This window comes from Chrysoperla carnea, chromosome 5 (genome assembly GCF_905475395.1).
Source record: "Chrysoperla carnea chromosome 5, inChrCarn1.1, whole genome shotgun sequence".
NCBI classification, from domain to species: Eukaryota; Metazoa; Arthropoda; class Insecta; order Neuroptera; family Chrysopidae; genus Chrysoperla; species Chrysoperla carnea.
The window spans coordinates 38395640-38409072 of NC_058341.1; the positions used below are offsets into that span (position 1 = coordinate 38395640).

Below are 13433 nucleotides of genomic sequence, written 5' to 3' on the forward strand. Positions count from 1 at the left end.
TCCGAAGATAAGAAAATTGTAATCGCTGAAATGGACATAATATTAAAAAATAATCAATATGAAATAAAATATAATTTTAAAAAACCTAAAAAGACTCTTTTAGAATATGGACTAAAAAGTATAAAATAATTATTCTCTCCTATATAGTTAGTTTATTTAATAAATTCAAAAAAAGGAGTGTTATAAATTTGACTGCTATGTGTGTGTGTGTCTGGCTGTTTGGCTGTCTGTCTGTCTGTCTGTGGCATCTTAGCGCCTAAACTAATTAACCGATTTTGATTTTTTTGTTTCGTTTGTTATGTTTCAAATGCGAGCTTAGAGTTCCGTATTCGAAAAAAATAAAAAAATTGGCGATGATCTTAAGAATCGGTTCAGTTTGGAAAAGGCTTGAAAATTTGGCGGGTGTTTTTTAAATTTTGTAAATTTCACTTGTTTACTATTTAGTCCACATATTAATAAAGCATGTTAAATTAGCTTTTTAAAACTAAAATGAATGTCTTCTCGCGAGCTACACCAGTCGAGTTTCTATTTCGAGTCGTATTTTCTAATTTTATTATGATTTCACATAGATGGTACTGTATAATTGTATTTCCAACTTCCGCTTTATTTTGATATTTCAGTTTATTTATTATCCTCTTTCAGCAAAATGACAAGAAAAGTTATTTCCCTCCTTCGAAAAAAATTAAAAAATTTAAAAAGCATTATTTTTCTCCTTTATCCGATATTTTTTCCCGACTTATTCGAAAATTACCGAATTTAAAGAGCAGACGGCATTTCTGTTAGGGATAGTTAGAATTTGATAATACCTGCTTGACTGAATCATAATTCTAATCCTAACTATAAAAAAATTGGAAAGGACTCTAAATAAACTTTTTACAATCAAATGTCTCTTAAATTTTTTCTTAAACAATTAGTAAGAAAGAAAATCTAATATTGATCGGACACTAAATAGATTTTTTGACGTAGAAATTTCGCTATCTAACATATTTTGCTATTTAGGATAAATTGTTTGTAATTGTAACACACTTAAAGCAACATAAAGTTAAAAAATAGTTAAATAAATTATATTTTGAGCAAGCAAAAAATATAAAACAAACAAAATCACCCTCGAACGTTCAAAAAGTTAGTTTTTGGGGTGATTTTTTAATAAAATATATTCACAAAACAAACATTCCTATCGTAATATATATTTTTAATTCTTACTTTGAAAAGGGGGCAGTGGTTGTATTTTAGCATTATGAATAAATAATAAGTTTAAAAAAAAAGCAAATTAAAATTTTGTTATCATCTACTGTAATTTTAGAATCTAGATTGGTGTTAGGTAATTATTTCATAAATTATGCATTGGAGCTTTTAAGTATAAATGGTTTTAAATTGTTATTTTATGTTTAGTATTTTGATTTATAAAATTGTTTTACATAGGGGGAAGTTATTTCTAGGTCAGCCAAATTCAATTTTGAGTTATTCTTTTCGTTACCGAGATCTTTTCGTGTCACTGTAGTCTTAGAAAATACATTAATGGCATAAAAACTAGGGGAATAGTTTTTTTTATAAGTATTTCAATTCGTGTAAAGTGAAAAAGAAACATGAAATTATCATGGTAAGTGTTGTGAATGCATAGTGGGATTTATGATTAAAAATATGGCAAGGGGGTAGTTAAATCCCATAAAATATTTGTTTGTAGTGGTAGGCAATGAGACAATATTGATTGTCGACAAGATTGGACCATTTTTGTACTCAAAGCTGGGCGATCAGTCTTCGATTGTATAAACCGAAAATAACCTGAAGTTTAATTTAAATAAAAGAAAAAATATATGAAGAAAATGTTATTTATTGGCTCCTTTTTAATTCATCAACATTCTTGAAGGTAGATACATTTCGAAACAAGAGTCAAAGTCGATAAGATCGTTATGAATTCAGTGGATGAAATTTGCAGCATAAAAGGTGTCCAAAATGATGACTATACTACGAAGTATAGTTTTTAGGATGATATTTGAAGAAGTTTCCTCGATTTATTAGGATTATGACAGCGATTTCATTATCTCGAAAATCACATTTGATATTTTATCACAAAATATAGGGTTTTGTGGTAAAATTTGAAGAAAGTATTGTGGATATGATAGGATCATGACGGCGAGCTATTTCGTTCCACTGTAATTGGCTGTTAAGATAAAAGGCAAAGAGGACTTTTAGCCAAGCGTGAAATTTGTATTGGTTTGCCTGTTGATCGGTTATAGCTCAATTTTTTTATACAATTTTTTTGCGAATGTGCAGGAATGATTTTGATGTTGGCACAATGTAGTAACGAAATATTTTTATGAATTCAAGATTTTTCGATATTAGAGCGAAGAGCAATAAGACAGAACATTCAATAAATTTGGTTTGTATAAAATAGTCACAGCTATGAGATAATAAATTGATTCACTATTTGGAAACGATAATTATAAAAAATATATCTTATAATAGTTTTTAAACAATAATTAATTATTTTGAATGATTTATTAAGTTTTATGTAATAAAAACTTTTTAATAGAAACAGTTTCGCTTTTAATTACCTCACTTTTAATAATATTAACAAGTAATTTAATTATAAAAAGAATTGGTTTATCATCTAATAAATATTGATGATAAACATGTATAAATATATAAAAAATAAAAGTACATACAGAGTGGGGTGTAAGTAGATATACAGTTAAAATTTTTTCATTAGTATTGGTTTTAAAAATAAGTATTTATAAAAAATTTTAATTTGCAATTTGTAGAAATTAAAGGTTTTTGCTGCACCAAGGCCAATATCACATTTTCTTTCTACAAACCTTACAGAAAAAAAAAATTGTATTGATATATGAACCCAATCATTATTAATAATAATACGCTTTTGTTTAGATTATTTACAAATTGGCAAATACAAAATGTAAACGCGCTATATAGCTTCCCCAATTTTTCTATATCCTAAATCCGGCAACGTTTATAACTGTATATCTTCTCACGCCTCTCTTTGTACGTTTCTAATAACGATAATTTTTAGTGAATTATACATGAAATTCAATTTCCCATAACTGTGTAATTATATCATATTTTTTAAATCTATATTACTTTCAGTTTTTATTAAATATTATTTTTATTTTTTTAAAGAAATCACTGGCATAATTTATGAAATTATTTATTTAAAAAAAAATTGTAATGGTTCTAAAGTATGCTACATCAACAAGAATGCATTTTCGAAAATTAAATGAAATCATAAAAATTTTAATTAAAAATAGATTAAATCTACTTGTAAAAGCTATTCTGTTGAATACGTCTAAATTCTGCTGAATTATGTCTAAAGAAATTTCTCCATGAATGTCTAAAGAAATTTCTCCTTGATATCTTGGAAATTATTCGTCTACGCGATAAAGTGCATCAATTTTTGTATTTGTTGGGTCTAAATTACTCTAGAAAATGATTTTAAGCCGATATGGTTGAACAAAGTTTTTCGTGTATTTTACAATTTTCTTAAGTGGTGCAAGTTAAACGGGAGCTACTAAAATGTGTCATACAGAGATAGTCTAGAGCCCGAGAAAGGACATAGGGGTTGAAATAGTAATTCAAATTTGCATCGAAATTACGTCATTTTTAAAACTAGAAGCTTGAAACTTATTTTAGCTTCATTATGAGCGAATAAAATGGGCTGTTTTCAAAACAATTAGATTGTGAATTAAATTGTGAATAAAAGGAGGATAAGTTACGGCATATGATGTGCTGGTTTTAAAACAGTTATCTTTGTACTTAAAATTGAAGTTGCCCAGCAAAGCAGGTAGCTCACAGCTATTCAATATAAACGGTAATTTTGACCCAAAAAAAACCTAAAATCCGGTCCATTTACGGATTAAGTGAGTAGTTATTCAGTTATTCTTATACTGACTGAAGGACTCAAGGATGGTCATCCAAGCGAGAAAATGTTTTTTTACAATAATGAATAATTTTCTCTATTATGTTGTATATCAGACATTATTACTACCTATATTTTAAATTCGCCGAGTATCTTTTTAATTTAAAACTGTAATCAAAAGATGAATTTGGAATAACTAATAAAGCATCAATTCAGAAAATTAATCGTAATATCTCAAACAATAATTTTTCTGATTATAAATATTATTACAATTTAAAATATTAATGATATGTATTTTGTTGATGTAACACTCTCATTTCCACTAGAAAATCAAAAAAAATTATTTTAATATTAAAATAAAAAATTAAAAAATCAAAAGAATTAATAAAAAATTATGTACATACCGTTCAGTTAGTTATTAGTTCAAAACAAAACGGAAATATCTAGTATTTTTTTCATACTATTTTTATGATTAATATTAATTAAAAATCAATTAATTAATATATTATTTTGTTCAAAAAACATCCATTGGCAAATATATAAAAAAACATCGAGATTGTCACGACACCGATCTAAATTCCAGTGTTTAAATACTTACAATTATTCTTACCAGATTTAGCATGCCTAACCATTTTTACACAACATCCATTACATGTCATTAATGGCGGTTGATCACGTGGTAATGCTGTATAATTGAATGGATCCTTGCATCGTAAATCGGTCCAACTGTCGCATTCGTAACAGTATATTTGACGTGCTGAAGTAGCAGGTGTGTTGTTGCAGTGCGTTGGAGTTGGAATTTATTTGGAATTTTTTTATGGAGAACACACGCATGGAAATAAATAAATTTGAAAAAAGAGAACAAAGCAGTAACTTATTAATGATTTTCAAATATTAATTTGGAGGGTTAATGGACTATTTAAGTACAACGCCACTCAATACCCATACCTGTGCGGTAAAATATTCGCAATTAAAATCAAATTAGGTTCATCTATTGAAACCAGCTCAGTGGCCGAGCAAGTAAAGGCACAATAGCCTTGAACTATTTGGCTACTAAGACTGAAAGATTGCGGGCTCGAACCCAGGCAGCGGTAGTCTGATCAATTATAACTAATGGGGTGGTAAATTGATCACACTGTCTTCTCTTGGATTAGAAAGAAGTAACCGACTCCATCCACAGAATAAATTTAGTTGTATATTTGGATGTAGTTTAAAATAAAGAAAGATTAAAAATAATGATGTGGGTGGCCTCTTTTAATAGACGTATGCCTGAATTCCATTATTATTATGATTATGTTCATCTATCTTGTTTCAATTTCTGACAAGTCTTCGGGACGGATTCTTATTCGAAAACGGAATCTGGAGAAAGCTAAACAAATTGAGTGGTAAAAAAGATATTGTAAGTGATACGAAAAGACAGGAGAATGGAGAAAGTAGGTTGGATAAGTGGATCATGTAACGGATAACAGGGTACGTAATAAGATATTCAATATAGCCACTCAAGGAGTAGCAGAATTCGTGAAAGATTCGTGAACCTATCCTACTAAATTTTTGCCGAGCGGTAAATTTTTTGTCGAAAATATCTATCCCGCAGGTAGTACATAGACTTAATCTATACGAAATAACATTTAAAATAGTGTTTTAAATTATTCAGTTTTAATTATTTAAAATTTTGTCCAAAGTTTTTATGAAAAATTTTTCTAAATTCAACTACCCCATAGAAAGTTCTCGGATATTATGACTTCTAGTTAAAATACTGTGACTAATGATATTTGAAGATATAAGAAACACTCGAATTCCTTAAATCCAAGCATGCGAAAAGTAATGATTTCCACAAGACAAAAATTTTGCAAGTTTGTTTGTTGGTATACTGGTTTCTTTGCTTTCAACTGCGAATATTAATTGTTTAAAAATGTATAGCAATATCTTTCTTGATCTCATCGTGGCGTAAGAACTTATGTAGCCCCTTGTTGAAAATTATTTCTTCAACCTTTATGTCATTTTCATTACAATCTATCACATTTATTTTCTACTTCCTTTGTAGAAATTGTGACATATGTTACAATGAATTTAATAGTATTCGAATATCTATTTTGTAATGAATATCACATAACTTAAAATGGTTATTTTAGTGATTATTATCTTGATAATTGTGATTTGAAATAATATGTTTTACGCCTAAAATAATGTTATTACAAACTCGTAGCTCTTATGTGTGATATGAAATGAATCATTACCTATTTAGCTAGTTAAAAAAATATTTGTTTAAAAAAACTATTATTGCCGTATATTCAAAACGCTGAGGATTCAAAAATATTATTTTCTTTCGATAAATATACTAAATATTGAATTTATTAACAAATATTTAGGACATGCCGACAACTTTTTAAAAAATAAAAAATTTGAAAAATCAACCCCACCAAATTTACTATACGCGTCTAAATGAAATAAAATTGCAGTAGGCGCAATAAGACGATTGGGCTAATTTTAATTAGTAAATTTCAATCTGAATAGTCAAATAATATGGTAATTTGTAATTTTAACATTGTCTGTTCTAAAATTACATGCTATCATTTTAGCCGAACTTTGTATCAGAAGTAGACTGAAGTTGTTTATAAAATGTAGTAAGTTATAGCTAGACAAGAAAATAAATCATACAAAAGCGCATATATGTGAAAGCTTTAAACTGAGTGTGACTGAAATATTTTCCCGTTTCCTTTTCTGAGAGAAAAAACTAGGTATCTTCCTAATATTACCAATTAAATTTTATCTAGATGACGTAAATAAAAAACTGCATTTATTGTCAGAATAAATAATATAACAAGGCAAGTGCTACAATATTAATAGAATGTTTTAAAACATGAAATAAATTTTGGATATCAAAAAATTAAAACTGTCCAGAATCCGTAGCATGAGGAAATGATGATTCAAAATGAAATGATGATAACCCAGAATGAGTGAAGTACACATAATTCTTATGACCAACTTTGGATGGAATGAGTGGGGTATAAAAAGCACAATTTTTAATAATTTTGAAAAAATCAATTTTTCGATTAAAGCATCATTCGAAAACCGTATATTTTCAAAAACGCACATAACTCGCTTTATTGATTTTAAACAGGCTTATATCTTTTTCAAAAACGTAAATAATTTCCTTTATTGATTTTAAACAGGCTTTTCCCAGAATATTGATTGATTGAAATAGTTGTTTCAATTGTAAATAACTAAAACTCTCTGGGGATCATTTCGGTATATGAGAAATGATTAGAGAATTAAAATATTATAGTTAGGGAGCTGGTGATAATTAAGTCAAGTCATTTAAAAGCCATTATTACTGGCCTATTAAAGGATCAGCCATAAAATGAAAGTATTTTGATTAAAACTCTATAATTCAGGGCAAAGTACTTTTAATTAAAATATTCTGCAAGCAAAAAGTTTGAAAAAGATAAATATAAAATTATAGGAGTAAAAATCAGGTAGACACAATTGTAAGTTTTGAACCTCTTTACATTTCTACACAATCTGTGGAGAAATTCAAAAAAGACTCAGTTTAAGGCTGTTGTGTACAAATTAGTTAAAGTTACAAATGAATTTGAAGCACTGCGATTATACCTTTTACTCTATCACTTTGAAATTTGGATATGTTATGGATACTCATATTCTGGCTACTTTGGTATTCATACTCTGGCTACCTGCCCTGGCAACCTTTTTTGAATCCTGTTAATTTCCCAATTTTCATTTTTCACAACCATGTACAGTGGAATAAGAAAAATTAAGGAATTTTATTCGAAAAAGGAATTTAGAGAAAATGGAGTGAGCTATAACAAACTGAGTGGTAAAGAAGATATTGTAACTGATGTGAAAAGACAGGAGAATAGAGAAAGTTTACTGTATATGTGGAGCATGTAACGGATAACAGAGTACATGCCTAATAAGGATTTCAATACAGCCACTCAAGGAGAAGGTGAATTCGTTGAAGATTGCCTAATTTGATGGGATTGCGTGAGCCAATTCTATCAAATTTTTGCAGAGTAGTGAATTTCTTGTCGAAAATATCTATCAGTCAGGTAGTATATAGACTCAATCTATACGAAATGACATTGAAAATAGTGGCATTTGAAGCTTTGAATTTCAAAAACTTATGGTTTCAAAATATCGTTCGTCCTATTTCGAAAAATTTCTTTAAAACCAAGGGAGGAATCCAAAAAGGCGGGAAAACGGAAGGTAAAAATCCCATTCCATTAAAATGGCGAAGGAAAAATTGCAAAATTTTCTTTCCCCATTTGATGGGAGGATATTTTTACCTGTCCTGAAACTATAGAAATTTTTTCTTATTCCACTGTATCTGGGTGTGAAAAATGCATATAGGAAAAATTAACAAGATTTTTGAAAATGAAAGTAGCCAGGGCAGATAGAATATGAATACCTACCTATAACATATACAATTTTCAAGTCGAAAGAGTAAAAGTTATAATCGCAGTGCTTGAAATTTAATTGTAACGTTAACCATTCTTATCTGAAAAGAAGCTTTTCGTTATAATTTTTTTTTCCATCAATAAATGTTTAAGAGGATTCTTAAAAAAATTATAAAGTTTGACGCCAATCAAAGAATGTTTAAAATTTGTCCACTTTTTTTTTTTTAACTTTTGGATATCCATGCAATTAGTAATCTATTAATTGTGTACTTTGAACATTTGAACATAGTCAAATCATATTAATAAATACTGTTCGTAAGCTCAAAATCCTTCCTATTAACCGCAGAGCTTTTCACCACCAGTTCCTGTACTATTATACACAACACAAATAATAAAATGAGTATAATAACAAACCTTTGGTAAAATAGAATCTATAATATGTATGTAAATGTATATATGTTAATATAATATAACATTATTTAATATTAAATTATTAACAACCAAATCAATAAAATTATTCCACATATAGAACAAACTAACTTGATGGTGTAAATACCTACCTACTATAACATGATTAATAAATAACTGATGAAATTAATAATAAATATGTGTATAAGTATATTCTAATATAAAAGCTATAGTATAGAGCTTTTCAATAATTTATTTTAGTATTAAATATTTCTACACTTAATAATTTTCACAGAAATTCGATATTATAATATTATATCTACTTACTTTATTATTAGCTGTATTTATAAATACAGTTTCGATATTATGAAGAGTTTGTAAAATATTGAAGATGGAATTTTTAGCCCCCGAACTAAAAAGAGGGGTGTTATTGGTTTAACCTCTATGTGCGTGTCTGTCTGTCTATTTGGCTGTCTGTGGCATCGTAGCACCTAAACGGATGATCCGATTTTGATTTTTTGAAGTTATACTTCTTTTGGCGCATTAGGCAGAAATAATGAGGGTAAATTTTTACGATGCGCGCGCACATCGTCACGAAAAACCGACATGATGAAGTTAGCTATAGTTAACATTTTAGTTTTTCAAATAAAGGTACCAACAAAGTAAAAGTAAGGACATCTACGTATGTTCGTTTGCGTGAGAACTGACAACTGTATTCACAATAAAAAAATGATTTTTATCTTGTTACGCCGAAGAAGTATAACTTCTAACGCGTGTACATAAGTACACACACACTTTTTTTTTTGGTTTCGTTTGAAAGGTAATTTCGTAGAGAGTGTTCTTAGATTTCACATGCGAGTTTAGGGTTTCGTAAAAATTGGCGATGACCTTTAAATTGGTGCAGTTTACAAAAATCTTTAAGGAAAACGGTAATTTTTGAGGCTTCTTAGATATATTTCAAGTGCGAGTTTAGGGCTCCGCACTCAAAAAATTTGTCGGGGGTTTTTAAAATTTCGTAAATTTCACTTGTTATTCGATATTTCTACTAAATATTGGATAATTAAACGATTCTTAATATTTATCCGGATAATTATCAAAAATTGAAACCAACCACCCACGTATGACGTTTGGATTCTATTGGTCTTAATATGTGTTTGAAAATAATAATGTTAGAATTAGCAGTATTTCAATTTTGTAAATACAACGTTATATGACACTTTTTGGTACGACTTTTGTTTTTGGTCGCATTTATAATATAAGACTGTTTTTCAAATAACTAAAAGAATAGCTTTACAAAAGTTCAGCGGTGGTCAAAAATCCTTATGTAAGCTATTTCATGTTCGAACATGTCTACACGAATTAAACCTTGCTAAAGAGGAAGGTAATTGAAAAAAGCAGGTATGTCAATATGTCAATATGAAAAATTCCACCTTCAAAGTTTTGCAAATTATTATAATATTTAGTAATATTTTAATTGGTGTTAGTAGGAGGCATGACTTTCAAACGACCTCTGAAATTTTATGTATCTTACATAATTAAGAGATTTACGAAACAACGAATGCGTATTATCAAAATATTTTATTACTCGGCATGTAAAACTTACGCATCAAGTTAGTCTAACTGATCTTACAATTTATTCATGTTTAATAAAACACACAAAAAACCTTTTAGTGAGTTAACAGTTAATAATTAACAAACAAGCAAAATTTCAAATCATTCAAATTTGAATGATGGCTGAAAGTTCTTAAAATATTCGAATTTATGCTTCTTTGGATGATTGTGAGTGCAAAATTCACAAAAATTTTACCAGTTTGGAATTATGTGCAGTATAAATCATGCGAAGTTCTACGAATTTTATGTTTTAGTGCAAAATATCTAAAAATTTAACAGATCAAGTGAAGACAAAAGCAATGTAATTATGGGTGACTAGTGTTTGGCCGATTTTTTTTTCTTCAAAAATATAAAATGATATCCGAGTGAAGGCTACTTGCAAAAATACTTTCATCAAAAGAATCGCTTTATAATAATATTATTTTAAAATCTATTCAAAAGAGTAACGCTTTGCGGTATGATGAATTTTTACTCCCCGGTAAAACAGAACAATTACATTATAGGTTTGAGCAGTCGGAGTGTTTTCCTTCGACATCGCAGCTCCCAAACAGCTTCACCGATTTCAATGCAGTTTTGTTTAGTTTTGAAGTCTGATTTATTAGGAATGGATAGCTATGTATAACAAGCCGTTTGAAGGTCATCATCTCTTTTCCTATTTGTCATAGAGGAGTGCCGGGAAAATAAATTGTGAATTCCTTGCAATACTTATTATATTATTTTTTTCACCTCAAGTACAGCTATTTTTATAATATCCTTCCAAATTTTTGTTATTTTTATAGAATGGGGATTTGAACAGAGGACCTACAACAAAGATATTTTTTCTGGGATAATTGTGTAGCGATTGCGCACTCCTGTGACAAAACCGGCTAAACACTAATTTGTATGAAATGTGCATCTACGGATTCTAGAACATTTTCTTAAAAGTAATTCTTTTTTGACAGTTAATAAAAAGTTTGACTTAAAGCAGTTCAATAAATTCATTAAATTGTTTATTATTAATCTTGTATAAATTTGTGGTAATGTGTGCTAAATTTATTACAAAAAAAATGTTTGTTTAAATTCTATCAAAACTACCTACTCATTTTTCAAAATGTGCACAAATAAAAATATATATTTTTGGTTCATAATTTATTTAAAAAATTTCATTCATTGAATCGTAGTGTTTAATTTTATATAAACTAATATAAATATTTAGATAATCAAATTATAGTGGAACTTCGTTTATAAGTATGAATGCTTTAAGAAATAAAAGTCATGCAAGTTGTTTTTTTAGGGGATTTTTTTTTTCACTTTGATGATAATTTTTCTTTTAGAACATGCTCTTAAATTCAGTTGGTGTCTTCATATCTTTTTCAGCTTACCATCTATTAAGCTCATGGTAGATAATTTGGCAAAACGACAGACAGACGGACAGTCGAGTTTGTGTAAATAGATTAAGAAGGTCATTTAAGACGTTTAGGGACACGATTTATTTTGGCAATTAATAGATTCATTTTTTTTTAAAGATGGACATTTAAACTATTGTTAAGATCTCATATAGTTACTCCTTTCCTTACAAAATTGGAAACTGTCTTTTCAGAAGGTGGAAATATTTGTCGAAAATTTTAAATAAAAAGATACTCGAATAACAAATGAAAATTCATTATATTCAATACTAGCAAGAAATGTCCGTTATTCGATACCTTTGAAATTCAAATTTCCAAAATGTCAAACGATGATATGAAACACTTCGAAGAGGAAAAAGTTGGGCGCAACTTTTAAAATAGCCTCTGAAACTCATTTTCTTAGTAAAATGAATAGGGGATCGGACAAAATTTTTTTATCACTTCAAGTGAAGAATTCTCCCTGGGCGTGAAGAAAAGTGAAGTTGGTTTTTAAAAATCTTTACTAGTATGCAAAAATGAACGTTTATACTAACCAAAGAGGAAAATACCCACTAGTGATGTCATATGTGGGTATCGTCATAGGGATTACCTATAAAACTTTGTTTTGCTAAAAAAAGATGGACAAATTACTTCTTCGTTCTTTACTCAATTATAATTTCACTTTCAATTTTTTCATGGTTTTTCAATTTCATGGTATTTCATGGCCTGGAAGTTTTTTTATGAGTAATATATATAGAAATTTTTATGAGTAATATGACAAATTCGACATCAAGATTATCCCCTATTGCTAAAATGTAGCCTGGCCTTATTTTTGGGTTTTTTGGGTTGGGTATACAAAGTGTCTAAAGTTATTTGAACGAAGATCCACTATAATATTTAAAAACAAAACAAAAAACTTAAAAATAAAAACGTACAAAATAAATCTACTTTGAAAATGAAATATCACATTAAATACTCATACTTAAAGTAAAACAATAACAAATAAAAAGTTTGGGGAGTGTATTTATGGATGTATAAGTAAGATACTTAATTAAATCAAATCAGTAATGAAAATTAAAGTTATGAAAATTATATGAGAAATAATATAAATCTAGTAATTACTAAGCTAAATCTTTCTACTGCTAAATACTTACTTTTCAGTATATATATTATTTATGAGGGATTACTAATTATTTACAGTAAAGCTATTTTATATCTTATAATATATAACAATTATTACAAAAATCTTACATCCATATTTTATTTATTACTAGCTGTATAACCCGGAATACTAATCTTCTCTCGGGTATGTTACAAGAGTTTATAGAACATTCAGGTACTGTTTGCTCCCTTTGATTAACTTTTAAAATTTCTCGAACTTATTTGAAAGTTTCAGACTGTACAAAATATTCTTTGCTTTTCAGCTTGCAAATGATTTTCTTAAATATTCTGAAATATTTTCTATGCAGCAAATGTTTAAAGCATGTGTTTCAGTACATATTCCCACCTCTACTGACAGTTACTTCGTTTGGAGATAGTCAAACGTGAAGCATTACTTTATGCTCGAATTATAAATTTGAAAAATAAACATAGGTATACAGCTACTGTATATTTTTTTGACTTATTTGCAAGAAGGCAGAAATTTGTATCCTTAGGTAGTCTAGCAATACTGAGAACGAGTGTTACCGCCAGAGCTGAGCCTTTTAAGTTTTGGTCTCGGAAAATGAATTGAATTATGCTTTTCCGCCTGGGAGAATATGTTAT

General features: G+C 28.4%; 1 protein-coding gene across 3 annotated transcripts in view; it reads right to left on the minus strand.

Moving 5' to 3' along the window:
* LOC123300338 (protein quiver) overlaps positions 1-13433 on the minus strand; it is a 59585-nt gene that overhangs the window by 1121 nt on the left and 45031 nt on the right. For 2 of the 3 annotated variants that reach the window (XM_044882899.1, XM_044882898.1), the window contains exon 3: positions 4470-4628. In XM_044882899.1, the coding sequence (XP_044738834.1) occupies positions 4470-4628 (159 nt within the window). The remainder of the gene's footprint in view (positions 1-4469; positions 4629-13433) is intronic. The other variant, XM_044882900.1, reaches the window with a different exon arrangement.